At 42.6% G+C, this 25,895-nt stretch overlaps 1 protein-coding gene across 5 annotated transcripts in view; it reads right to left on the bottom strand.

Annotated features, from left to right (window-relative positions):
- The window catches only part of LOC311143189 (polymerase delta-interacting protein 2-like), a gene marked incomplete at its 5' end in the record, with an annotated part of 30,820 nt that extends 27,683 nt beyond the window's left edge, over nucleotides 1-3,137 (bottom strand). For 4 of the 5 annotated variants that reach the window (XR_014614396.1, XM_084178973.1, XM_084178974.1 and 1 more), the window contains one exon: nucleotides 2,949-3,118. Coding sequence is in view for 4 of the 5 variants with exons in the window: in XM_084178973.1 (XP_084035099.1) it covers nucleotides 2,949-3,118 (170 nt within the window). Of the gene's footprint in view, nucleotides 1-2,948 lie in introns of all 5 variants that reach the window. The other variant, XM_084178975.1, reaches the window with a different exon arrangement.
- Nucleotides 3,138-25,895: the final 22,758 nt, after the last annotated feature.

Here is a 25,895-nt window from a genome sequence, read left to right as displayed (position 1 = left end):
CTGAGTCAATCAGTTAATTGAAATAAATTCATTAGGCCCTAATCTACGGATTTCACACGACTGGGAATACAGATATTAATCCGTTGGTCACATATACCTTTTTTTTTTTAATGGTAGGGGTGTGGATCAGAAAACCAGTCAGTATCTGGTGTAACCACCGTTTGTCTCATGCTCAGCTCAGGCTGTTGATTGTGGCCTGTGGAATATTATCCCACTCCTCTTCAATGGCTGAGTGAAGTTGCTGGATATTGGCAGGAACATGCTGCCGTACACGTTGATCCAGAACATCCCAAACATGCTCAATGGGTGACATGTCTGGTGAGTATTCAGGGCATGAAGAACAGAAATGTTCAGCTTCCAGGAATTATGTAAAGATCCTTGCGACATGGGGCCGTGCATTATCATGCTGTAACATGAGGTGATGGCGGCAAATGAATGGCACGACAATGGGCCTCAGGATGTCGTCACGGTATCTCTGTACATTCAAATTGCAATCGATAAAATGCAATTGTGTTTGTTGTTCGTAGCTTATGCCTGCCCATACCATAACCCCACCGCCACCATGGGGCACTCTGTTCACAACGTTGACATCAGCAAACCACCCACACGACGCCATACACGTGGACTGCGGTTGTGAAGCCGGTTGGAGGTACTGCCAAATTCTTTAAAACTAAGTTGAGGCGGCTTATGGTAGAGAAATGAACATTAAATTATCTGGCAACAGCTCTGTTGGACATTTCTGCAGTCAGCATGCCAACTGCACGCTCCCTCAAAACTTGAGACATCTGTGGCATTGTGTGTTGTGAGAAAACTGCACATTTTAGAATGGCCTTTTATTGTCCCCAGCACAAGGTGCACCTGTGTAACGATCATGCTGTTTAATCAGCTTCTTGATATGCCATACCTGTCAGGTGGATGGATTGTATTGGCAAAGGAGAAATGCTCACTAACAGGGATAACACATTTCTGGGATCTTTTATTTCAGCTCATGAAACCAACATTTTACAGTTGCGTTCATATTTTTGTTATTTGTAGTTATGTAAGCCTGAAGACTAAAGGTGACTAGGGATAGTGTGTGTATGTATTGCTGCCCTGACATGCTGAGCCAAGAAAAAACAGCTTGGTTTTTCAATACCATCAAAACAATTTCTTTGAAGTTTTTCAATAGATTTGAATATTTGTAACTACTTTCTAAGGTAATACCTGCAGTCAACTTGTGCAATACATTAGGAGATAAAGCTGATTGCGTTCTTCATTTTACCTGTCACATTATGAAGCTTACCGTAGTTCCCCAGAACAGTTGAGCCAGACACGTGCTTGTTTGTAAATTGCACAACGGGAGAAGAGAGAGCTAGTGAGTCCATAGCGTTCTATATCGACGAGTCTGTTGTGCGGCGCACATGAGGTGATGAAGTTACACTTGTATGCAATTCACTACTAAATGTTTGCCATTAGATATCTAATAACGGCTTCCTGCCAGAAGTCAAAGAGCTCTGGATGAGTTCTGTACAGTTGCCATTTTTTTCCTGTGCTTAGTACTAGCAGGGGGGGGTTTCTCCTACATTCTTCTCCCCTCTGCTCCATGTACACATGCTGCTCTTCCTTCAGAAAAGGATCAATCACAACTTTATTCATTTTCACAATTTCCCTCGTTCACTTTTGTTTGTAAAAAGTCCACACTCAGTGAAAAATGACATTTGGTAGCTACTAGCTATGCTTGTATAACTTTGAGCTGGATTTGCCTGCCTTTGCAATTCGTTTGTTTTCGCTCGTTACCAGAGTCTGATTTCGCTATTAGTTTGTGCTAATTTTGTTAGCATTCTGGTAATAGGAGGCCCAATGGGCTTTTCTTGCGTTTTAAGCAACCCCTTGTGTGCTATGCCATTAATACCGTAAATCCCGGGATGAAAGAAAGACGGTATGACGATAAGAAAATCTGGAGACTGCCCAAGCCTAATGCATACGTTCGATAAATCCAACACAACGCACTGCAACTGCCTTTGCAACACAATACTGCAAGGCAAACGCAGCATTCCATTGGAAATGAACATACTTCTGGTGTACCAAAATGCAAGAAGCTGTAGGTGTGACCGAGGCGTTATGCTTCCAAAACCGTACAGCAGGCGATGCGTGTTAATGTTCAGACCCAGCATCGGGGCTCTTAACAAAACTCCCAGCACAGATGACTTATGTGCAATGGAAATGAACGTCATGATAAAGGACTAACAGTTAGATAGCTAGCTGTTACTTAATTAACTTGCCTGGAAATCCAATGTAGACATTGGCAGAATTATATATTTAATGGTTCTTTGCATGCTTCAGGTGAAATAAATCGGAATACACTACCAGCGCTTTGAAAAGTTCATTTAATTCTACTTAATTATATATTTTCTCACATTCCTACCGCCAAAAGGACCAACCGCACGGACAAACGGTAAAGTTCAAATATAATTGTATTCAACATTCTGGCTTGTAGAGGTCGTGAGAGTTAACTTTCCTGATTCAAACGCTCATTTCTGCCGAAGTAGAAATCAATGCAATTCAAAGTCGGGTTTCCAGGCAAGTAATTAACTAGTACGATTCAATGGATGCAATGACAGTAACGTTAATTGGGAATTTGACCTTGCCGTGTAGTAGATTCTGAGTTGCGATTACTCAACTGCAGTCAAAACAACCTGCGTTTGCTAACCAACTAACGTAGCTAGCTAGTTGACCTATCTAACGTTAGTTAGCTAAAAACAAGTAACTAGCTAGCTAACAAGGCTATTAATGAAGGGGTCCTCTAATCGGCTTTTGGTGGTATTGTTTTAGCGCAGACGCAGGGCAATAACTGTTTTAGCTAACTGCTAGTTGGTCAGGCTAAATTATCTAGCTAGCAAAAGTGAACTAGCCAGCTTACGCGTGAGCTAACCGGCCGTAGCGAGTTAGCTAGCTAATATCAAACTTACCTTGACGACATAAACCGTTTCTGTTGGACGTTGAACAGGCTACATGATAAACGTGTCCTATTCGGATTTTGTCTACTGTTTAAATCGACATTTAGTACACGGATGGCGTGTTTCCTATTATATTTACTAACAGTGGACAGCAAGGTTCGACGAATTACACAGGCCGCCATCTTTGTTTAGATTAGCAGTTGTTGCGCATTCGCGTGGACGCCATTCTTCTTCGATGAGATTTAACCAAGGTTGGCAACCAATAAATGTTGCATTACCGCCACCTACTAGACTGGAGTACAGCTCCCTTATACTTCGCTTAAAAAATAAAAATGAAAAAACTATTTAAATAATAATAATAATAAAATAACACCACCCTACTCCACTATTTAAATCTATTTAGTCCTACCTCAGGCCAACAACCTGAAAGGATGGGACACCACCACTTAACACACCCTGTAACTCTTCTGATGTCAAGTCTCGCACACCCAAATACCTCTCTGCAGCTGCCAACACAACCTAAATTTTCTGCGTCTTACGTTCCATCCCTGCAGTACAGTTGATAACCATTGCTATAAATCCTAAAAATCCAATCTTACTGAAACATATCACTTGTTGGCCTATCCCTCTGTACTGGTACAGATCTACAACTCACAAATCAAATTCAATTTTATTTGCCACATGCGCCGAATACAACAGTGACCTCCACAAGTCTGGTTCATCCTTGGGAGCAATTTCCAAATGCCTGAAGGTACCACGTTCATCTGTACAAACAATAGTATGCAAGTATAAACACCATGGGACCACGCAGCCGTCATACCACTCAGGAAGGAGACGAGTTCTGTCTCCTAGAGATTAACGTACTTTGGGGCGAAAAGTGCAAATCAATCCCAGAACAACAGCAAAGGACCTTGTGAAGATGCTGGAGGAAACAAGTGCTGGAGGTACAAAAGTATCTATATCCACAGTAAAACGAGTCCAATATTGACATAACCTGAAAGGCCACTCAGCAAGGAAGAAGCCACTGCTCCAAAACCGCCATAAAAAAGCCAGACTACGGTTTGCAACTGCACATGGGGACAAAGATCGTACTTTTTGGAGAAATGTCCTCTGGTCTGATGAAACAAAATTAGAACTGTTTCCCATAATGACCATCGTTATGTTTGGAGGAAAAAGGGGGATGCTTGCAAGCCGAAGAACACCATCCCAACCGTGAAGCACAGGGGTGGCAGCATCATGCTGTGGGGGTGCTTTGCTGCAGGAGGGACTGGTGCACTTCACAAAATAGATGGCATCATGAGGAAGGAACATTATGTGGATATATTGAAGCAACATCTCAAGACATCAGTCAGGAAGTTAAAGCTTGGTCGCAAATGGGTCTTCCAAATGGACAATGACCCCAAGCATACTTCCAAAGTTGTGCCAAAATGGCTTAAGGACAACAAAGTCAAGGTATTGGAGTGGCCATCACAAAGCCCTGACCTCAATCGTATAGAAAATGTGTGGACAGAACTGAAAAAGTGTGTGCGAGCAAGGAGGCCTACAAACCTGACTCAGTTATACCAGCTCTGTCAGGAGGAATGGGCCAAAATTCACCCAACTTATTGTGGGAAGCTTGTGGAAGGCTACCCAAAACGTTTGACCCAAGTTAAACAATTTAAATGCAATGCTACCAAATACTAATTGAGTGTATGTAAACTTCTGACCTACTGGGAATGTGATGAAATAAATAAAAGCTGAAATAAATCATTCTCTATACTATTATTCTGACATTTAATAAACAGGATAGCAGCAGCGTAAAAGAGGGGATGGGGTGGGGTGGGGTGGGGGGGGACAATGCAAATAGTCTGGGTAGCCATGATTAGCTGTTCATGAGTCTAATGGCTTGGGGATAGAAGCTGTTAAGAAGCCTTTTGGACCTAGACTTGGTGCTCCAGTACCACTTGCCGTGCTGTAGCAGAGATGAAGTCCAGAATCCAGTTGCAGAGGGAGGTGTTTAGTCCCAGGGTCCTTAGCTTAGTGATGAGCTTTGAGGGCACTATGGTGTTGAACGCTGAGCTGTAGTCAATGAATAGCATTCTCACTTAGGTGTTCCTCTTGTCCAGGTGAGAAAGGGCAGTGTGGAGTGCAATAGAGATTGCATCATCTGTCGATCTGTTGGGGCGGTATGTAAATTGGAATGTGTCTAGGGTTTCTGGGATAATGGTGTTGATGTGAGCCATGACCAGCCTTTCAAAGGACTTCATTGCTACAGACATGAGTGCTACGGGTCGATAGTCATTTAGGCAGGTTATCTTAGTGTCCTTGGGCACAGGGACTATGGTGGTCTGCTTGAAACATGTTGGTATTACAGACTCAGCCAGGGACATGTTGAAAATGTCAGTGAAGACACTTGCCAGTTGGTCAGCGCATGCTCGGAGTACATGTCCTGGTAATCCGTCTGGCCCTGCGGCCTTGTGAATGTTGACCTGCTTAAAAGTCTTACTCACATCGGCTATGGAGAGCGTGATCCCATAGTCATCCGGAACAGCTGATGCTCTCATGCATGCTTTAGTGTTGCTTGCCTCGAAGCGAGCATAGAAGTGATTTAGCTAGTCTGATAGGCTTGTGTCACTGGGCAGCTCGCAGCTGTGCTTCCCTTTGTAGTCTGTAATAGTTTGCAAGCCCTGCCATATCTGACGATCTTCGGAGCCGGTGTAGTACGATTCAATCAGTCCTGTATTGACTCTTTGCCTGTTTGATGGTTCGTCGGGGGGCATAGCGGGATTTCTTATAAGCGTCCGGGTTAGAGTCACGCTCCTTGAAAGCGGAAGCTCTACCCTTTAGCTCAGTGCGGATGTTGCCTGTAATCCATGGCTTCTGGTTGGGTTATGTACGTACGGTCACTGTGGGGACGACGTCATCGATGCAGTTATTGATGAAGCCAGTGACTGATGTGGTGTACTCCTCAATTCCATCGGAAGAATCCCGGAACATATTCCAGTCTGTGCTAGCAAAACAGTCCTGTAGCTTAGCATCTGCGTCATCTGACCACTTCCTTATTAGCCGAGTCACTGGTGCTTCTTGCTTTAGTTTTTGCTTATAAGCAGGAATCAGGAGGATATAATTATGGTCAGATTTGCAAATAGGGGGAGGGAGAGCTTTGTACGCGTCTCTGTGTGTGGAGTAAAGGTGGTTTAGGTTTTTTTTCCCTCTGGTTGCACATTTAACATGCTGGTAGAAATTTGGTAGAACGGATTTAAGTTTCCCTGCATTAAAGTCCCCAGCCACTAGGAGCACTGCCTATGGATGAGCATTTTCTGTTTGCTTATGGCCTTCTACAGCTCATTGAGTGCAATCTTAGTGCAAGCATCGGTTTGTGGTGGCAAATAGACAGCTATGAAAAATATAGATGAAAACTCTCTTGGTAAATAGTGTGGTCTACAGCTTATCATGAGATACTCTACCTCAGGCGAGCAAAACTTCCTTAGTATTAGATTTTATGCACCAGCTGTTGTTTACAAATATACACAGACCGCCACCCCTTGTCTTACTGGAGTCAGCCGTTCTATCCTGCCGATGTAGCATATATCCCGCCAGCTGTATGTTATCCATGTCGTCGTTCAGCCACGACTCGGTGAAACATAAGATATTACAGTTTTTAATGTCCCGTTGGTAGGATAACCTTAATCTTAGGTCGTCCATTTTTCTTTCAAATGATTGTACGTTGGCTAATAGGATTGATGGAAGAGGCACTTTACTCGCTCGCCGTCGGATCCTTACAAGGCACCCCGACCTACGTTCACGATATCTCTGTCTCTTTCTCATGCGAATGACAGGGATTTGGGCCTTGTCGGGTGTCTGTAGAATATCCTTCGCATCCGACTTGTTGAAGAAGAAATCTTCGTCCAATAAGAGGTGAGTAATCGCTGTCCTGATATCCAGAAGCTCTTTTTGGTCATAAGAGACGGTGGCAGAAACATTATGTACAGAATAAATAACAAATAACGTGAAAAAACACACATAATAGCACAATTGGTTAGAGGGCCGTAAAACGGCAGCCATCTCCTCCGGCGCCATCTTGTCCGTAAAACGACGCCACTCCTCTCAGGATCCCTCCCCTTTGATTCATCTTCCTCTATTTTCTTCACTGCCTCGGCCTATGACAACTTCTGCACTACTCTAACCCTGGAAACCTCAACCTGCCTCTCTCACACGGGACATTTCTGATCCCCAGCCCCATGGGCACCCCTACAATGAACACATACCACTACTTTCACCAATGCTACACATTCCTTTGTCTCATGCCCTTCTGCACACTTCTCACACCTAGGAACCTCCCTCCTACACACTGCTGCCACATGTCCATAAGCTTGACACCTGTAGCAACGTAATGTATTCGGCACAAAAGCTCTTACAGGATAACTTATATATCCTAACATCACTTTGTCGGGCAAAGACTCAACCACAAAACTCAAAAGAACAAACAATGACTCTTCTGTTTCACCACTCAAGCCACCCTGTCTGCGTTGCACCAAACGACGAGCATCACAAACACTGGGAATCTTCCCCTTCAGTTGATCAACTTTTACATTTACTGCTACCCCAGTAATCACTCCTTTCAATGGCGCCCTTTTCTTGAGCACAAAACAATTCACATCTCTTGCCCCCATTCGTTTAACGCGGAGCGCCTGCTCCCTCTGACAAGCAGAAACCCAAACAATTATCACAAGACCCTCACCAATTCCACAGCACCAAACTCTGTTTTCACCCACCCTGAAACCACAAATGGATCAGCCAAAAGACAAGGTTCTACTTTTTCCAAAAACTTCACTCCTACTGTCACAGACTCATCTTTATCCTGACCCTCGGTGCAATCCTCAGGCTCCAAGAACTTCACCACACCTACCACCTCCGATACTTCGTCCTCATTCACTTCCATTTATCCTCCTGTCTTCAGCTCACTCTGCTTATACTTTCTACCATTCTTCTTTAACAAACCATCTCCCTTTTTTCTGCAATTTTTTCCAGACTCAATCTCACCCTCTTCCTCCCTCTCTCTCTTAGACCTCCTCTGCCTCTCGTTTTTCCATCCATTCCTGTGGGAGTAATGATCCCCACCACAATTGCAACACCGTCATCCTTCTACACACCGTTCTTCAGTGTACTCTGTTCGTATGCACACACTTGAAACATGGCCAAATCCTTTACAATTCTTACACTGCAGTGGTTTGGGGACAAAAGCTCTTACGGCATACCTTACATAACCAAGTTTCACATGCGTAGGTAATTGCTCTTTATAAAAATAAAAAAAACAGGACACAGGCAATACGAAAGCTTTATCAGTTTCTGTTTACTATGGTGAGAGAGTTTTGGGCCAGGGTGTATCCAAACACACTCTCACTTTGCATGGTGGACACTGTTACTGCAGCATTTTGGCTGGCCCGCTGGCTATTGCCTTTTTCTGTGGTGGGGCCTTACCTGGACGATTGACTAGTCTGTGCCCCATCCAGGGAAAAGGCCACAATGGACACGAGGACCCTCTTGAACCACATTCAAGGTCTGGGCCTCGCCTTAAACGAGGAGAAGAGTCACCTGACCCCCTCACAGAAGGTGATCTACCTCGGGATGTCCATAGACTCGACTCTCATGAGGGCACATCTCCCTCAGGTGAGAGTAACAAAATTATATCCTACCTCAATCGTTTCCGGCTCGGTTGAACAGTGTCGGTGTTAGAGTGCCAACAGCTTCTCTGCCTACTGATGGCGGCTTCACTGTTGGTTCCGCTGGGAATTCTTCATCTCAGGCAACTCCAGCGATGGTTCAACTCCAACTGCCGGCAACCAAAACAACACGTACATTGTCAACTATTGGTGACGAGTTTGAGGACCTATCGAAGTGACTATCCCACTCCTTCCTGTTAAAGGGAGTGAGCCTGATCAGAGTCCACTGCAGAGAGCTGGTGTGCACTGACGCCTCACTAACGGGTTAAGGTGCAATGTTCAGAGGCATTTGTGGCCAACGGCCGCTGTAGCCCCCCATGGAGTGGTCAACACATCAATGTGCTGGAGCTTAGGGTGGTTTGCCTAGCACTCCAACAGTTCCAGCCTGAAGGTAGAACAGCATGTCCTGGTCCGATCGGACAACACCACAGTAGTGGCGTAGGTCAATCACCAGGGAGGACTGTAATTGTGGCGCCTCCACAAGATGGCTCGGGAGCGCTTGCCGTGGGTTCAGACCCGCTTGGCATCGCTGCGAGCAGCACATATCCCCGAGGTCCTGAACAATGCAGCGGAAATGCTCGCTCTCCCGCCGGAGGGGGACTAGAGTCTACACCCTCAGGTGGTGCTACAGCTTTGGGGCAGGTTCGGGAGAGCACATGTTGACCTGTTTGTATTTCAGGAGAACACTCATTGCCCCAGCTGGTTCTCAATGCCGGACCCTCCAGGCCCTGTGGGTCTGGATGCCCTCGCTTACAATTGACTGGCAATAACGCTTTACGCGTTCCCACCATTTCCCCTGATCACAGCTACGCTAGACAGGGTCAGGGTCGTAGACCACCATGGTTCAGCCTCCTGTTGTCCCTCCTCTTAGGGACCCATGGCAGCTGCCACTGAGGCCCGACCTGCTCTCTCAGGCTTAGGGGACTCTGTGGCATCCGGACCTGCACCGCCTCCAGCTTTGGGCTTGGCCTCTGAGAGGCATTAGTGGACTAGCGTAGGCCTTCAGGACAATGTGGTGAACACGTTGCAGAGCGCCAGGGAGTCCTCCACCAATGTGTCATATCAAAGACGGTGGGGCATATTCTGTACCTGAAGTGAGGGTCATATGTGCAAACTGTTTTCCGGTTTTCACAGTCACTGCTTGAAGTATGCCGAGCGGCATCCACATTAAGACTGTATCTATTCCCTTTCTCGGACAGGAATATCTCATTTTGTGACAATTTTGACTTGCTGTGGGAGTAACCAACACTCTTTAAAAGAGACAGGATTCACCCTAACCGCATGGGTTCCAGGATTATCTCCATCAACATAGCAAACTGCTTAAGAGACGGACAGTCTGGCTTTGGTAGCGCTCCAGTCCTCACTGTCATAATAAGCAATAGAGGACATGGAAATGGTATTATATCCTTGAGAAATAGAAGTGCAGTCAATGTAACTAACTTAATCTATGTTCCTTTAACTGTTAGCTCTGAGGGTATTGTCAGCAATAATCATATGCCCATACAATTGAATTCCACGGTTTGAATGGAAACTGTCTTCCTTAGGATGAAGCCTACTGTGGGAAGCCCACTCAGTACCATTGGCTCAAATGTCACTGAGATGTCTACCTCGGATTAGCCTGTCAGAATATCACTAAAAACAAACAAGCAACCCAGAAAAGGACAAGAAATTGCCCATATTAATATACAGTACGTAGCCTGAGAAACAAGGTTCATGAAATTGAAAACAGAAAACATTCATATTCTGGCCATCTCTGAAACACACTTAGATACTTATTTTGATGATGCAGTAGTAGCTATACATGGTTATAGCATATACAGGAAAGATAGGAATGCAAATGGAGGAGGTGTTTGCCTATTGAAATCACTGGCCACTTTAAGAAATGGAACACTAGTCACTTTAATAATGTTTACATATCTTGCACTACTCATCTCATATGTATATACTGTATTCTATTCTATTCTATAATATTCTACTGTATCTTAGTCCATGCCGCTCTGTCATTGCTTGTCCATATATGTATATATTCTTAAATTCCATTCCTTACTAGATTTGTGTGTATTGGGTAAATGTTGTGAAATTGTTAGATATTACTTGTTAGATATTACTGCACTGTCGGCACTAGAAGCACAAGCATTTCACTAAACCCGCAATAACATCTGCTAAACACGTGTATGTGACAAATACAATTTGATTTGATTTGATTTGTTTCTATAATGCACTAGAAGTATATGGACACCCTTCAAATTAGTGGATTCGGCTATTTCAGTCACACCTGTTGCTGAAAAGTGTATAAAATCGAGCACACAGCCATGCAATCTCTTTGGAAACATTGGCGGTAGAATGACCCATACTGAAGAGCTCAGTGACTTTCAACGTGGCACCATCATAGGATGCCACCTTTCCAACAAGTCAGTTTGTCAGATTTCTGCCCTGCTAGAGCTGCCCCGGTCAACTGTAAGTGCTGTTATTGTGAAGTGGAAAAGTCCAGGAGCAACAACGGCTCAGCCGCGAAGTGGTAAGGCACACAAGCTCACAGAACGTGACCGCTGAATACTAAAGCGCGTAGCGTGTACAAATCGTCTGTCCTCGGTTGCAACACTCACTACTGTGTTCCAAACTGCCTCTGGAAGCAACGTCATCACAAGAACAGTTAATCGGGAGCTTCATGAAATGGGTTTCCATGGCGAGCAGCCGCACACAAGCCTAAGATCACCATACGCAATGCCAAGCGTCAGCTGGAGTGGTGTAAAGCTCGCTGCCATTGGACTCTGGAGCAGTGGAAATGCGTTCTCTGGAGGGATGAATCACGCTTCACCATCTGGCAGTCCGACAGATGAATCTGTGTTTGGTGGATGCCAGGAGAACGCTACCTTCCCCAATGCATAGTGCCAACTGTAAAGTCTGGTGGAGGAGGAATAATGGTCTGGGGCTGTTTTTCATGGTTCGGACTATGCCCCTTAGTTCCAGTGAAGGGAAATCTTAACACTACAGCATACAATGACATTCTAGACGATTCTGTGCTTCCAACTTTGTGGCAAAAGTTTGGGGAAGGCCCTTTCCTGTTTCAGCATGACAATGCCCCCATGCACAAAGCGAGGTCCATAGAGAAAAGGTTTGTCGAGATCATTGTGGAAGAACTTGACTGGCCTGCACATTGCTCTGACCTCAACCCCATCAAACACCTTTGGGATAAATTGGAACGCCGACTGTGAGCCAAGCCTAATCGCCCAACACCAGTGCCCGACCTCACTAATGCTCTTTTGGCTGAATGGAAGCAAGTCCCCGCAGCAATGTTCCAACATCAAGTGGAAAGCCTTCCCAGAAAAGTGGAGGCTGTTATTGCAGCAAAGGGAGGCCAACTCCAAATTAATGCCCATGATTTTGGAATGAGATGTTCGATGAGCAGGTGTCCACATACCCTTGTCCACAGCCATATTCCTGTTAGGCTGAGAGAGGGTCGCATGTCAGATGATGTGGAAGTAATATGGCTACAGGTTAATCTGCCTCACCTAAAGCCTATTCTTGTAGGAAGTTGCTATAGACCACCGAGTGCTAAAAGTCAATATTTGGACTGTGTGTTAAATGCTCGATAATGTATATAATATGAACAGAGAGGTATATTTTCTGGGTGACCTAAATATTGACTGGTTGTCATCAAGCTGTCCACGCAAAAATAAGCTTAGAGCTGTAACCGATGCCTGCAATCTTTTTCAGGTTATCAGTAAACCTACCATGGTATTTACAAACAGAACAGGAACTAAATCATCCATTAGTATTGAACACATCTTTACTAATGATAGATGATGAACTCATAAAAACTGTATGGCTGAGAGGAATGAGGCAAAGGGAATAGCAAATATGTCTGGCAACACAGCATATTGGCAAATTTCTGGCAGTGAAACGAGGCTACTCAGGCGAGGAAAAAAACATCACCCAAATGTATAGCCCCGTTGGAAAATCTAAATGGACTGTTTGAAAATGTGAATCACAGCATTGCACGTACCCCTAGGGGAATAGCCGCTATAGACAAAATACTCACCAAATATGATTATATCTTTCAACTAAAGGAGACTACATTAACAAGTCTCGAAGGTGAAGTGTCTACGCATTAAAAACTGCAAAGGACTACACCGACATCCCAGAACTTCAGAGAGCAGTGTTGAGAAGACTGGGCTCTCAATTGGGGCTACCAAGGAACATGATCCAGAGATCAGATTACCCAAGCAAGACTCCCTGAAGTGCCACCACCAACAATGGTTGAGCAGCTACAACCTCAAGGAGACGTCACCACGCAACACAGGGTGCAGTAAGCACACCTTTGAGCTGGGAATGAACGGAGCATTCCCGGTTGTCAGACTTGGTGGTTCCCGGGAACTGTGAACCTACGGGGTACTCAGGGGAAAGAGGTAGGCCTACAACCAAACATATCAATCATAGGGAAGTTTGTGTGGGCAGAAATAAACTTGTGTGAGAAACAATACGTGCACATTTTTAATCCAACAGTCATCATTATTGTACTTTTGGAATGGTTTTACAATGATTTACTAAACTGTTCTCTTTTCCTCGATATCTATGCTCTTGAAGGTTTACACTTCAAATTAGCAGACCTACAGGTGGGTAGATATCCAGAAAGACAGATGGACTACCCTGGTGTAAATAAGGTATAAAAAAAGTTGGCCCGATTACACAGATCAGTTCAAATGGTTTTATTATGGAGATAAACAAGAATACTTCCTCAAAATAACAAAAACACATTGTAAGGGAAACATTCTGTTAAAAGACTGATATCACCCAGACCAAGGGAATATAAAAAAAAAAAAACGACAAATGAAGAACAAAGTACAGTGTAGTTGTGGAAACCTGTTATGTAAACATTGAATATTGCAGTGGAGAAATGGCAGCAGTTGTGTGTTGTAAGGTGCAAGAGTCTCCCTGCAATTCATGCAGGTGCACCAGCGAGGTTGTCCGGAGACCCTGGGATAGTTCAAATGGTTTTATTATGGAGATAAACAAGAATACTTCCTCAAAATAACAAAAACACATTGTAAGGGAAACATTCTGTTAAAAGACTGATATCACCCAGACCAAGGGAATATAAAAAAAAAAAAAACGACAAATGAAGAACAAAGTACAGTGTAGTTGTGGAAACCTGTTATGTAAACATTGAATATTGCAGTGGAGAAATGGCAGCAGTTGTGTGTTGTAAGGTGCAAGAGTCTCCCTGCAATTCATGCAGGTGCACCAGCGAGGTTGTCCGGAGACCCTGGGATAGCTCTACAGTACTCCATGATGTCAGAAATCACTCCAGGTAGACGGGAAGAGGCCAGCTCCAGCACCCATCTTTCATTTCTTAAAAGGACAGCTCTTGCAATTTAGCCTGTAATGATAAGAAAAAAAGCAACATGAAATTACAGGATGCAGCCAAATGTGTGATATGATTATAATGTTGTGAAACGAGTAAACAATACCACAGGTGAAAGAGTTTTACTAAACTTAATCTCGGCCAGCCTCTCTTCTTGCAGTCGGGCAGCCCTTCAAGGTCTTCCTGTCCAATTCTTTCTGCAGCCCTGCCAGTGCCCCTGATGGTCTGCGGCTCTTCAAAACTGGAATCCTACAGAAAAAAACATATACAGTATACAACACTTATTAGGATTGTATTGTAATGTTCACTACATGGTCTTTATGTATAACCAATAAGGATTTTCATGCAGGAGAGTTGAGTATAACACTTCTACAATGCATACACAACATCTTCATAGCCATAGCTTTCGATAATCATAGGGCCATCCCAGTAATATTATTAGCTTGCTAGTATAGCTAGGAGTCAGAAGGGCAAAGGATTGAATGCATGCCAAAGCCACGGTTATTTTCCATGAACGCATAGTCAAAATGCATTATTTAACACTGCTTTTTTATGCAAATTAGATAACTAATGTACCAAAGCTATCAACATATTGCTATCTTGTACCAGGCAGGGAAATAAAAGGTAGCTATTATCAACCATGTTAGCTAGCTAGCTACCTTGAAATTGCCAACGTTATCTACCTTTCTGGCAGACAACGTGAATATTATAACATGTATAAAATAAAATAAATTGTACCTGTTGTGAAGACATTGTTGCTCAAATGGAGTTTCCAATCTTGTCTGTAACTGTTATCGCATCAGCATCCACAGTCTCAAATTTCCCGACTCTGTTGTGTTGTCACTAGTTACCCACAGCCACAAAGTCAAAATTGGCTACATTACATTGGGTTTCCACTAGCTAACACAGCCACAAAGTCTCAGAGTGGATTTTGATGCCACGTAATCCCAACCGCGATTGAAATGAGACCTGTGATTTCGGGGATATTGTGTTCAAATCTCGAAGAAATACTGCATTCTTGACAGAGGGGTCTCCAAAAACACCTGTACAGTGTTATAGATTTACATCCTCTGATTTAGATGATAGATTTACATCCCCTACCTATTTAATAGAACACAGAGGGGTTTTCTTTAATGGAAGCCTCTATAATGCAAATTCGGTTGAGTGTGGTGTACCGCAGGGCACCTGGCTTGGGCCATTGTTTTCTGTTTTTACTAATGACCTTCCACTTTCCTTGAATAAAGCCTGTGTGCTTATGTAAGCTGATGACTCAACAGTATACACGTTGGCTATGACAGTAAAATAAATAACTGACACACATAGAGCTCCAGTCAGTTTTAGAATGGTTAACTACCAATAGGCTGGTGCTAAATATTAAAAAAAAAAACTAAAAGCATTGTTTTTGGGACAAATCACTCAGTCAACCCTAAACCTCATCTAGATCTATTATTGAATAATGTGGCGATTGAGCAAGTTGAGGAGACTAAACTGCTGGGTGTAACCCTAGATAGCAAGCTGTCATGGTCAAAACATATAGACTCAATTGTTGCTAAAATGGGAAGGGGTCTGTCCATGATAAGGTGTTGCTCTGCTTTCTTGACTTCTCAGTCAACCAGACAGGTCCTACACGCCTTAGTTTTGTCACACCTGGACTACTGCCCAGTTGTGTGGTCAGGTGCGACAAAGAAGGACATAGGAAAATTGCAGCATGTGTTCCACTTAGATGTACACAGAGGGCGAATGTCAGTAACATGCATGTCAATGTCTCCTGGCTCAAAGTTGAGGAGAGATTGACTGAATCACTATTGGTCTTTGTGCGAGGTGTTGATGCGTTGAAGGTACCAAACTGTCTGTTCAAGCAGTTGGCACACATTTTGGACACTCATCGGTACCAGAGGTCTCTTCGTCTCAGAACAGAGGCTGTGAAACGTACAGTATTAAATAGAGCCATGACTACATTAAACTCTCTGCCACCCCAGGTAACTCAAGCTAGCAATAAAATCAGATACAAATATATTTTTAAAAGAACACCTTACGGCATGACGGGGACTGTGAAGACACACAAAAATGTTTAGGTATTTTGTATTGTATTATGTAGTGATATGTGATGCATGGTTGTCTCGTTTGGCAATCTTGAGATTAATGCACTAGCTGTGGGTCACTCTGGATGGGAGCATCTGCTAAATAACTAAATTGTGATGTAAGTGTAGGCTATGTACTGTATATTATGTATTTTATTTGTTGTGTTTTGATTTCTGTTTGGACCCCAGGAAGAGTAGCCGCTGCCTTGGCAGCAGCTAATTGGGGATCCTAATAAATAAATATTACTAATACTACTACGACAGTCTGATCGGTTATTTGTTTGCTATGGTGAGAGAGTTCTGGGCCAGAGCCTAGCGATACAAAGACTATCACATTGGATTGTGGACACTATTACTACAGCATATCGGCTGGCCAGCCGGCCTCTGCCAGCTGCTGTAGTGGCGCATTCTTCTAAAGGAGTAGCTACATCGTGGGCCCTGCTTCAATTACATATGCGCCTTGTTGACGGCTGTGCTGGGTGTTGCCTCCGCTTCCCTGAGTGAGGACAGAGGGACACAGCAACTATGGCTGCCCTGAGCTTAGTCCTACGGGACTCTGTCTGGTCCAGATCTAGTTCACAGATTCATCTGGTATTATTACGTATGTAACCACGATTATGGGAGCTATTGGATCACTCCAATGCTCATTGTCTGTGATCTACTGCACCTCGAAAAAGGACATGAGGTGGAAGTAGTGCGGCAGCAGCTATTTAAGGGGGTCAGCCGCAGCTGCAGCACTACCCGGTACACGGGACCAATCTGAAAATCCTTACTTGCAATGTATCCTGCTGCGCAGAAGGATACCATACTGGAGTGATCCAATAGCTCACATAACCGTGGTTACATACTTAACCTTCATTTTTACTGCCATCTACACAACATGCTCCATGTAACTGCATGTTCACTCCATCTTAACTCCTCCTTCACATTTACTGGTTTGGTTGAACAGTGCAGAAGAGAACCTCCCCCAACAGTTTTTTTTATTCTTGTCAAGACCAGAATGTGGGGTATCTAGGCATTTCTTTTACGCCTGTTACGCTAGGTTACACTGCATAGACATAAAAGGGATACATCTTTTTGTATGGTATTTATAATGTAACATGAGCAACCAACACATTCTGGGGATATACTGAACAAAAATATAAATGCAACATGCAACAATTTCAAAGATTTTACTAAGTTACAGTTGATATAAGGAAATAAGTCAATTGAAATACATTCATTAGGCCCTAATCTATGGATTTCACATGACTGGGAATACAGATATACACAAAATGCAGTTGTGTTCATTGTCCGTAGCTTATGGCTGCCCATACCACAACGTTGACATCAGCAAACCGCTCACCCACATGACGCCATACACGTAGTCTGCGGTTGTGAGGCCAGTTGGACATACTGCCAAAATCTCTAAAACGACATTGGAGACGGATTATGGTAGAGAAATGAACATTCAATTCTCTGGCAACAGCTCTGGTGGACATTCCTGCAGTCAGCATGCCAATTGTACGCTCTCTCAAAATTTGAGACATCTGTGGCATTGTGTTGTGTGACAAAACTGCAGATTTTAGAGTGGCCTTTTATTGTCCCTAGCACAAGGTGCACCTGTGTAATGATCATGCTGTTTAATCAGCTTCTTGATATGCCACACCTGTCAGGTGGATGGATTACCTTGGCAAAGCACAAATGCTCACTAACAGGGATGTAAACAAAAACCTCTACCTATATATGTACATAGGAAGGATCAATGTAATTCCCACCACCATCTACACACAACACACAATAGTAGTAGTCACCAACTCACCCTGGTACCTATTTGGCATCTCTGGCCTCTGTTCGCATTGGGGTGTGACGTGTGTGTATCAATGACTATATTTGAGAGGATTTCAACGAGATTCCATAGCTACAAAGTCAAAATTGGCTATATACAATACCAGCCAAAAGTTGACACACCTACTCATTCAAGGGTTTTTCTTTATTTTTACTATTTTCTACATTGTAGAATAATAGTGAAGACATCAAAACTATGAAATCATGTACAGTGGCTTGCGAAAGTATTCACCCCCTTGGCATTTTTCCTATTTTGTTGCCTCACAACCTGGAATTAAAATGGATTTTTGGGGGGGTTGTATCATTTGATTTACACAACATGTGTCACGACTTCCTCCGAAGCTGCCGCCTCTCCTTGTTCGGGCAGGCTTCGGCGTTCGTCGTCACCGGCCTTCTAGCCACTGCCGCTCCTCATCTCATCATTCCATTTGTTTTGTCTTGTTTATTACACACACCTGGTTTCAATTCCCCTCATCAGCACCTGTATAAGTGTTCCCTCTGCCCCCTTGTCTTTGTGTGTGATTGTTTATTGTGGAGGTTATATGAGCTCGGTGGAGCTCCTTGTACTTTGTATCGACCTATATACGGAAAAAATCTTTATTCTGTGATTTACCCTCCTGCGCCTGACTCCGTCCAAATCACACGCCACAACATGCCTACCACTTAGAACATGTAAAATATTTTTTATTGTGAAACAAACAAGAAATAAGACAAAAAAAACAGAACTTGAGCGTGCATAACTATTCACCCCCCCAAAGTCAATACTATGTAGAGCCACCTTTTGCAGCAATTACAACTGCAAGTATCTTGGGGTATGTCTCTATAAGCTTGGCACATCTAGCCACTGGGATTTTTGCCCATTCTTCATGACAAAACTGCTCCAGCTCCTTCAAGTTGGATGGGTTCCGCTGGTGTACAGCAATCTTCAAGTCATACCACAGATTCTCAATTGGATTGAGGTCTGGGCTTTGACTAGGCCATTCCAAGACATTTAAATGTTTTCCCCTTAAACCACTCGAGTGTTGCTTTAGCAGTATGCTTAGGGTCATTTTCCTGCTGGAAGGTGAACCTCTGTCCCAGTCTCAAATCTCTGGAAGACTGAAACTGGATTCCCTCAAGAATTTCCCTGTATTTAGTGCCACCCATCATTCCTTCAATTCTGACCAGTTTCCCAGTTCCTGCCGATGAAAAACATCCCACAGCATGATGCTGCCACCACCATGCTTCACTGTGGGGATGTTGTTCTCGGGGTGATGAGAGGTGTTGGGTTTGCGCCAGACATAGCGTTTTCCTTGATGGCCAAAAAGCTCAATATTAGACTCATCTGACCAGAGTACCTTCTTCCATATGTTTGGGGAGTCTACCACATGCATTTTGGCAAACACCAAACGTGTTTGCTTATTTTTTTCTTTAAGCAATGGCTTTTTTCTGCCCAGTCTTCCGTAAAGCCCAGGTCTGTGGAGTGTACGGCTTAAAGTGGTCCTATGGACAGATACTCCAATCTCTGCTGTGGAGCCTTGCAACTCCTTCAGGGTTATCTTTGGTCTCTTTGTTGCCTCTCTGATTAATGCCATCCTTGCCTGGTCTGTGAGTTTTGGTGGGCGGCCCTCTATTGGCAGGTTTGTTGTGGTGCCATATTCTTTCAATTTTTTTTATAATGGATTTAATGGTGCTCCGTGGGATGTTCAAAGTCTCTGATATTTTTTTATAACCCAACCCTGATCTGTACTTCTCCACAACTTTGTCCCTGACCTGTTTGGAGAGCTCCTTGGTCTTCATGGTGCCGCTTGCTTGGTGGTGCCCCTTGCTAAGTGGTGTTGCGGACTCTGGGGCCTTTCAGAACAGGTGTATATATATACTGAGATCATGTGACAGATCATGTGACACTTACATTGCACACAGGTGGACTTTATTTAACTAATTATGTGACTTCTGAAGGTAATTGGTTGCACCAGATCTTATTTAGGGGCTTCATAGTAAAGGGGGTGAATACATATGCACGCACCACTTTTCTGTAATTTATTTTTTAGAATATTTTAAAACAAGTTATTTTTTTCATTTCACTTCAAGTGTTAAACAAATCCAAATATATTTTATATTTGAGATTCTTCAAAGTAGCCACCCTTTGCCTTGATGACAGCTTTGCACACTCTTGGCATTCTCTCAACCAGCTTCATGAGTTAGTCTCCTGGAATGCGTTTCAATTAACAGGTGTGCCTCATTAAAAGTTAATTTGTGGAATTTCTTTCCTTCTTAATGCGTTTGAGCCAGTCAGTTGTGTTGTGACAAGGTAGGGTTGGTATACAGAAGGTAGCCCTATTTGGTAAAAGACCAAGTCCATATTATGGCAAGAACAGCTCAAATAAGCATTACTTTAAGACATGAAGGTCAGTCAATACGGAACATTTCGATAACTTTTAAAGTTTCCTCAACTGCAGTCGCAAAAACCATCAAGCGCTATGATGAAACTGGCTCTCATGAACACTGCCACAGGAAAGGAAGACCCAGAGTTACCTCTACTGCAGAGGTTAAGTTCATTAGAGGTAACTGCACCTCAGATTGCAGCTCAAATAAATGCTTCACAGAGTTCAAGTAACAGACACATCTCAACATCAACTGTTCAGAGGAGACTGCGTGAATCAGGCCTTCATGGTCGAATTGCTGAAAAGAAAGCACTACTAAAGGACACCAATAAGAAGAATAGACTTGCTTGGGCCAAGAAATGCAAGCAATGGACATTAGACCGGTGGAAATCTGTTCTTTGGTCTGATGATTCCAAATTTTAGATTTGTGGTTCCAACCGCCGTGTCTTTGTGAGACACAGAGTAGGTGAACGGATGATCGCCGCGTGTGTGGTTCCCACTGGGAAGCATGGAGGAGGAGGTGTGATGGTGTGGGGGTGCTTTGCTGGTGACACTGTTGTGATTTATTTAGAGTTCAAGGCACACTTAACCAGCATGGCTACCACAGCATTCTGCAGCAATACACCATCCCATCTGGTTTGCGCTTTGTGGGACTATCATTTGTTTTTCAAAAGGACAATGACCCAAAACACACCTCCAGGCTGTGTAAGGGCTATTTGACCAAGGAGAGTGATGGAGTGCTGCATCAGATGACCTGGCCTCCACAATCACCCGACCTCAACCTAATTGAGATGGTTTGGGATGAGTTGGACCGCAGAGTGAAGGACAAGCAGCCAACAAGTCCTCAGTATATGTGAGAACTCCTTCAAGACTGTTGGAAAAGCATTCCTCATGAAGCTGGTTGAGAGAATGCCAAGAGGGTGCAAAGTTGTCATCATGGCAAAGGGTGGCTACTTTGAAGAATCTGAAATATAAAATATATTTTGATTTGTTTAACATTTTTTTCTACATGATTCCATATGTGTTATTTCATAGTTTTGATGTCTTCACTATTATTCTACAGTGTAGAAAGTAGTATAAATAAAGAAAAACCCTTGAATGAGTAGGTGTGTCCAAACTTTTGACTGGTACTGTATATCATAAAAGTACACGAAAAAAAAGTGTTTTTTGGTCTTAATTAGGGTTAGGCATATGGTTAGCAGTGTGGTTAGGTTTAGGTTTAGGATTAAGGTTTAAAATCACATTTTAAGAAGATCAATTGTAGAAATAGGCAGGGTTTATGCCTTTGTGTCTGTGGTAACTAGTGACGACCCCTTGAAAGGTGTAGGCTATGCCAAGAGGTCTGATGCCAGAGGAGATAGTGTGCCTGTGTAGTGTATTAAGATTATGACTTTGATAAGGTTTTAAGTGGAACCTGAGAGGATGTTTATTTAGCAGAAAGGGAGCCATTTTGTAGTGACACCCCTGTTCGTTGGAGACAGGTAATTGGACAGTAGAGGGAGCCACCCATATTTTTGTATATCTTATAAGTATAGGCTAGAGACAAAAATGGCAGAGCAGACATTGCAATTTGGGAACCACTGCTCTCCGGGTGATCTGGACACCTGTACACTTATGCTGAAATCTTGTGATATGAATAAAACTTATGATCAAAGTTCAGTATAAGCGGACTCCTTTGTTACAGCATAACTAGCAACATTTAACTCGACACTACAAAATGGCATCACGAAAAGGGACGGTCTGCGTCTCTCCTTTGTTCCATTCATGGTCGCCGAGCTGACTCTCGTTCCAAAGTCATGGCCAGATAAGGGTGAGTTTTTCTCACCACTTTGGGCATTGGTTAGTTCGGAGGCTATTTGAGTGTGCGCTGGGGAGATGTACCGTTGGGGACCGATGTGTGCTTTGTGTTGCTTTTATTGCTGTTGACTATAAGGGGTCTGGCCTAACCATTATAAATTTATTTGCACTGGTAGACAGCGCAAAAGGGGGGAGAGTATCTATAGTGTCTATAGAGATATTTTGCTTGAATAAGAGTTCAAGAACAATCGATTAAGTGGAATAAGGAATGAGGCCTAGGCAGAGATGTATGTAACTTAGAGCCGCTGTGGATCATGTACAAGCCCTGGTAGACAGGCGACCTCTTTAAGGTGGGCCGAAAATCCTGATAACGCGTTAGATGTGTTTTAGGTGAGTCCTGAGGACTGGAGACCGTGGTATATCGATAATGTATGTTGCCCCTCAGCTGGCGGTTGACGAATGGCTTGTTTGATGTAATCTCTCGTATCGATTCCACAGTTCTCGTGGTAGCACAAATTTAGCTAACAAATGGAATTTTACGGCACGGCGGAGGGAGAAATGCTAACGTGGCCTGCTAATTATGCTTCATGCTACATGCTAATGCTAATGCTAATGCTAATGCTAATTCATGCTATATGCCAATTTTTGATGCGGGGTTATGATTAATATTTGTTCCTTGGTGGTCCATTGGAATGGGACGAGCCACCAGAAATGTGTTTAGTTAGCTTGGGCTTGGTGCCTGGTGTCTTGTGAACTGTTAAGTGTTATTGTTTGTCTATAAGGGGTAAAAGAGAGGAGCTATAGCAGAATGCTAACGTTCTGTTGTCTGGAGCTGCTTCCACGGTGAAATTGTAGTGATGAATGTACTGCGCATGCGTGTGATTTTACGACACTAGATTACGACACGTGTGATTTCACGACACTAGAGTGACGTAGGGGTAAATAGGTCACTCCTCTGTTACACTGTGCTGCGGGGAGACAGACGAAGGAACAAAGACAGAGACATTTAGAGTCTAATGGTGTATTCTGGTTGTTACATAGGCTGTTGTTTGAAGATGAAACTGTTTTCTTGAGACCTATTGAATTGATAAATGAGAGAGAGATGTTGACGGATTAAAAATAAAAATAATTAAGTAAATAAATAAAATAAAAATTTTATTGAGCTATTTATGCGATTCCTGAGTTAATTCTTAGAGCGAATGTGACTGGAGGAATATTGAATGGTTGAAGTGGATCAGTGATTGCATAAACTACTAAATTCTTGTCTGTTTCTTTGTTCTTTTGTCATATGAGAGGAAATAGGAACGATAGGAGGAAAGAGGAGAGAGAGGAAGTGCTGACGTGTACATCACGTGACAGGGTGTGACGCGACAGAGTCTGCTGCGACAGGATCGAGTCAAATATCAGGCTAGTGCTGTTCTGTTTACAAAGTCTTCCCTACAGGATATTTGATGTTATGACAATTTGACAAAGACTTGGCAAAAGACTGATTAAAATAAAAATTGCATTTTGGAGTTTCTGTGAATGAGTGGGTTTGTTTAGAGTTGTGTTGGGAATCGAGTACTGACATTATTCTGTAAAATTAAGATAATTGGATGCTTATTAAGCAATGGGGTTTATGAGTACTGTAGTGTTGCTGGATTATAGGTATTATACATACTTTTCCTGATTGAAGGTGGTAAGATAGCCACTAATTGATAAATTAGTCAAATAGGAAATAGAAATAAAAAAAATATTTTTGAATATTCATATTTTTATTGATTAATTTTTATTATTTAGGAAAAAAAAAAGTTTTTTTTAGTTTATATTAAAAATTAAAGGGAGGACACTATAGGCTATATATTCTAAAATAATAAAAAATAATTCACATTAAAGGAATATAAAAGAGTTGTTACAATGGGGAAAAAGGACATAAGGACTATGAAGGTAATTACACCTGTTGATATAGTACAAAATAGTTATCCTTTAACTAAAGTATTGCAAGGTTATCCGGCAAATGGAACAAATGTTGGCCTGACATTGAACAACCATAGCTAGTAGAGGGAATCTTAACCCTGACGTCATCAACATGATGAAAGTGGTTGAATAATAGAGAGAGGAGAAGCAGAGACGACCAGAAAGATGAATCCAAAACTCCAGAAGTAAGAAAAAACCGAGATGTCTGGAAACTAAGAGAAGAATGAGGTTCGGAAAGATGAAGACAAAGATGAAGACTTGGAGATTAAAGGTGCTTCATATTCAAGAGGATTTTACCCAACAATGATTAATACAGAAGAAGAAACTGCTGAGAAAAGGATCCCAAGAATTGGAGGAGAAGAATACATTGAGGCCAAGGAAAGAGAGAAAAGTAAGAAGATGATGGAAGATGATATTTCGAGGACAGAACTTAGAATATAACCTTTTGAAGAATACTGATATGTCAACAACAAGAAAGAGCAGGACCAAGAAACTCTCAGAAAACTCAATCAAATACAACTGGTGGAGAATAAGAAGGAGAAGAGAAGCTTTGGTTATGAAGAATCAGAGTGAACCAAATCAACAATCACTGCCACAGCTTCAACTGAACAAGGTCAAATGCAATTGTACCAGCCACAACAAGTGGTATAAGTTGTTCCATATCCATAGATAGTTCCTGGAAAGAGGAAATTTCTGAGGAAGATAAAGGAGCAAGTGAAGATCACCTGTCCTCCAGGTGAACCCTTAAAGGAGCAAGGATTCTAGAGTGCCTAGAAGATCCGAAGGGGGGTGTCAGCTGATAGCACCGATTAGGGAGAAAAAATATCTAACAATTGAAGTGAAAACAAAGGACGAGGAGAGGTGAATAGAGGAAAAGCTTTTATCTGTGTTGAGCCTAAAGAGGTTAAACATCTCACTATGTAAAATTAACTAATTAGGATAGGGATTTGAGGGAGTAAAACAGTTGATTACTCTTAAGGAACCAATTGAGCTCTGCTATAAAAATCAAAGAGAAATTAAAATACACATACTGGTATTAGAACATATAGAGATTGCATTGTTGGGAAGAGATGCATTGTGTAAATTGAACTGTACAATAAGATGTGCACTAGACGGCTGTCTGGTAGAATATTTTAAAAGAGTAGGGTTTTGGGGAATCTATTGGACTGCCTATTAGACAATCTGTCTGAAAAATAAAGTTAAAAGAGGTGCAAGAGATTTCAAACTAGGCTACAAGATGTTCGATCGTTTGCCAAGTCTGTGTGTAAAGAAGTCTAGACAGGGGATTACCCAATCACATATTCTAAAAATTGGTGGTAAAGGCTTTTGTGAATAAATCAGTGGAAAGAGGTTTTTAAAGGTTAGGAGAAAAGATTAGATTAAAAAAGTTAGGAGAACTAGGGTTGAAGGAACTCTAGGACAGTAAGCTAATTTTCAATGTTAGTAGGAAGAGAGAGTGACACTAGTGGTGATAGATGGAAATACAAGTAAGGAGTTCAAAGTCTTAGGGAGAATGGATGAAGTAACAACAAGGACATCAACACTTCAGTCTATTATAACAACAGTGAGAAGCAATTTAACTCTTTCAACATTGATAGTTATTAAAGCCATAAATATATTGCATTTGATTACAAGGGAGCAGATAGCTCCAGCACCAATTTTAGAGGAATTTCATAGTCTGGGAAGCCTATCATTGGAGGATAAGTCTAAGAGAGAAGTGGGGATTTTTCCATGGTATGGTGTAAAATTTGGGAAGATCATATTGATAATATTAGCTATACTTTGATTCCAGATAGTTCAGATAATATCACTAGTGTTATAGATGCATTGAAGAATATAAGGGATGCATTTGGTAGATCTGAAGGAGC

This window comes from Coregonus lavaretus, assembly GCF_964263955.1.
Source record: "Coregonus lavaretus genome assembly, chromosome: 15".
Classification (NCBI taxonomy): domain Eukaryota; kingdom Metazoa; phylum Chordata; class Actinopteri; order Salmoniformes; family Salmonidae; genus Coregonus; species Coregonus lavaretus.
This window is presented reverse-complemented; position numbering and strand designations above follow the sequence as displayed.